The sequence below is a fragment of the Ceratina calcarata genome, unplaced genomic scaffold, assembly GCF_001652005.2.
Source record: "Ceratina calcarata isolate Rehan_Ccalc_2016 unplaced genomic scaffold, ASM165200v1 scaffold2538, whole genome shotgun sequence".
In the NCBI taxonomy this organism is placed as follows: domain Eukaryota; kingdom Metazoa; phylum Arthropoda; class Insecta; order Hymenoptera; family Apidae; genus Ceratina; species Ceratina calcarata.
The window spans coordinates 3,376-4,464 of record NW_017147434.1 but is presented as its reverse complement, the minus strand read 5'-3'; the positions used below and the strand labels follow the sequence as shown (position 1 = coordinate 4,464).

General features: G+C 40.0%; 1 protein-coding gene across 1 annotated transcript; it reads right to left on the bottom strand.

Annotated features, from left to right (window-relative positions):
* Positions 1-221: 221 nt before the first annotated feature.
* LOC108623142 (uncharacterized) lies at positions 222-674 on the bottom strand (the record flags this gene model as incomplete). The annotated part of the gene is made up of 2 exons (XM_018021452.1): positions 598-674; positions 222-552 (listed from the first exon to the last, which is right to left on the bottom strand). Coding segments are annotated over exons 1-2 (408 nt in total), but the record flags the coding sequence as incomplete, so codon positions are not given.
* Positions 675-1,089: the final 415 nt, after the last annotated feature.

The window sequence follows — 1,089 nt, the reverse complement described above, 5'->3', positions numbered from 1 at the left end:
CCGGATATTTGCAGTCAGTGTATCATATCTGAAGCTGCTATAGTTATTACATTCAAATAGTATATGCTTCACAATTTCCTTTTGAAGCCCACATGCAGGACACATGGCTGAATCCGTAATCGCCGCTTATAAAGCGAAGAATTAATAGATCCGTATCCTGTTAATATTTATGTCATAAGTGTTGTTGGCCTAAACCACGGTTTTTCCTTGGCAAAATTTACATTCTTAATAAAGATATACAATTCTCTTCCATGCTCGTCGGTTTTCCATTGGTCTTGCCATTCAGTCTTGATTCTCTCTTCCAGTCTTTTCAACTTCTCCTCCACTTCTAAATCCAGTTCAACTGGTAGCTCCACATCTCTCCAAAATACCGACTTGCCCTTTTTCAATAGTCTTGCTAATGCAATACTAGTAATTTCCAGATCCATCGGCTTATATTCTGCTATTACGTTCATTGCCGCTGTAGATATGGTCCTACAAGCTCTTGTAACGAGTATTAATATTGCACGTTGAATTGCACTTAGTTCCTTCTTTATTGTAGGATTTTCCACCCTATAGTACCATATAACACAGCCGTATGTTATCATTGGAAGTCACATCGCCTTATAGTACATATCCAGTATAGGCCTTTTTATACCATATTCCTCATGGGCATGTCTCCTAAGAGACGCCATTTAACTGACCACCTTAGTTCTTAATGTCCTCATATGAGGTAGAAAGCTCAACTCTCTGTCGAAAGTTATTCCCAAATACTTACAAGTACTTGGGTATTGGATTGTGTTCCCATATACTTTTATTTGAGGCGGTCTCCTTATGTCCTGGTTTCCTTTAACTAAAAGAGCAACTGTCTTACTCTCCGAAACCTTTAGTTTGTTTTCCATGCACCATTTGACAAACATTTCCTCCACTCCATTTCTTGTCTTCTCCAATTCTGCTCTTGTATTTGCTTTAATGATAAAAGCTACATCGTCCGCATATGCGTTGACCCAGGCCTCTTCTCTGTCCATTATACTTGTGAAATATACCAGAAACTTGTCCAGGCACCAATTCCAGGCCGCCGGCCCGAAGATGGACCCTTGCGGGCATCCT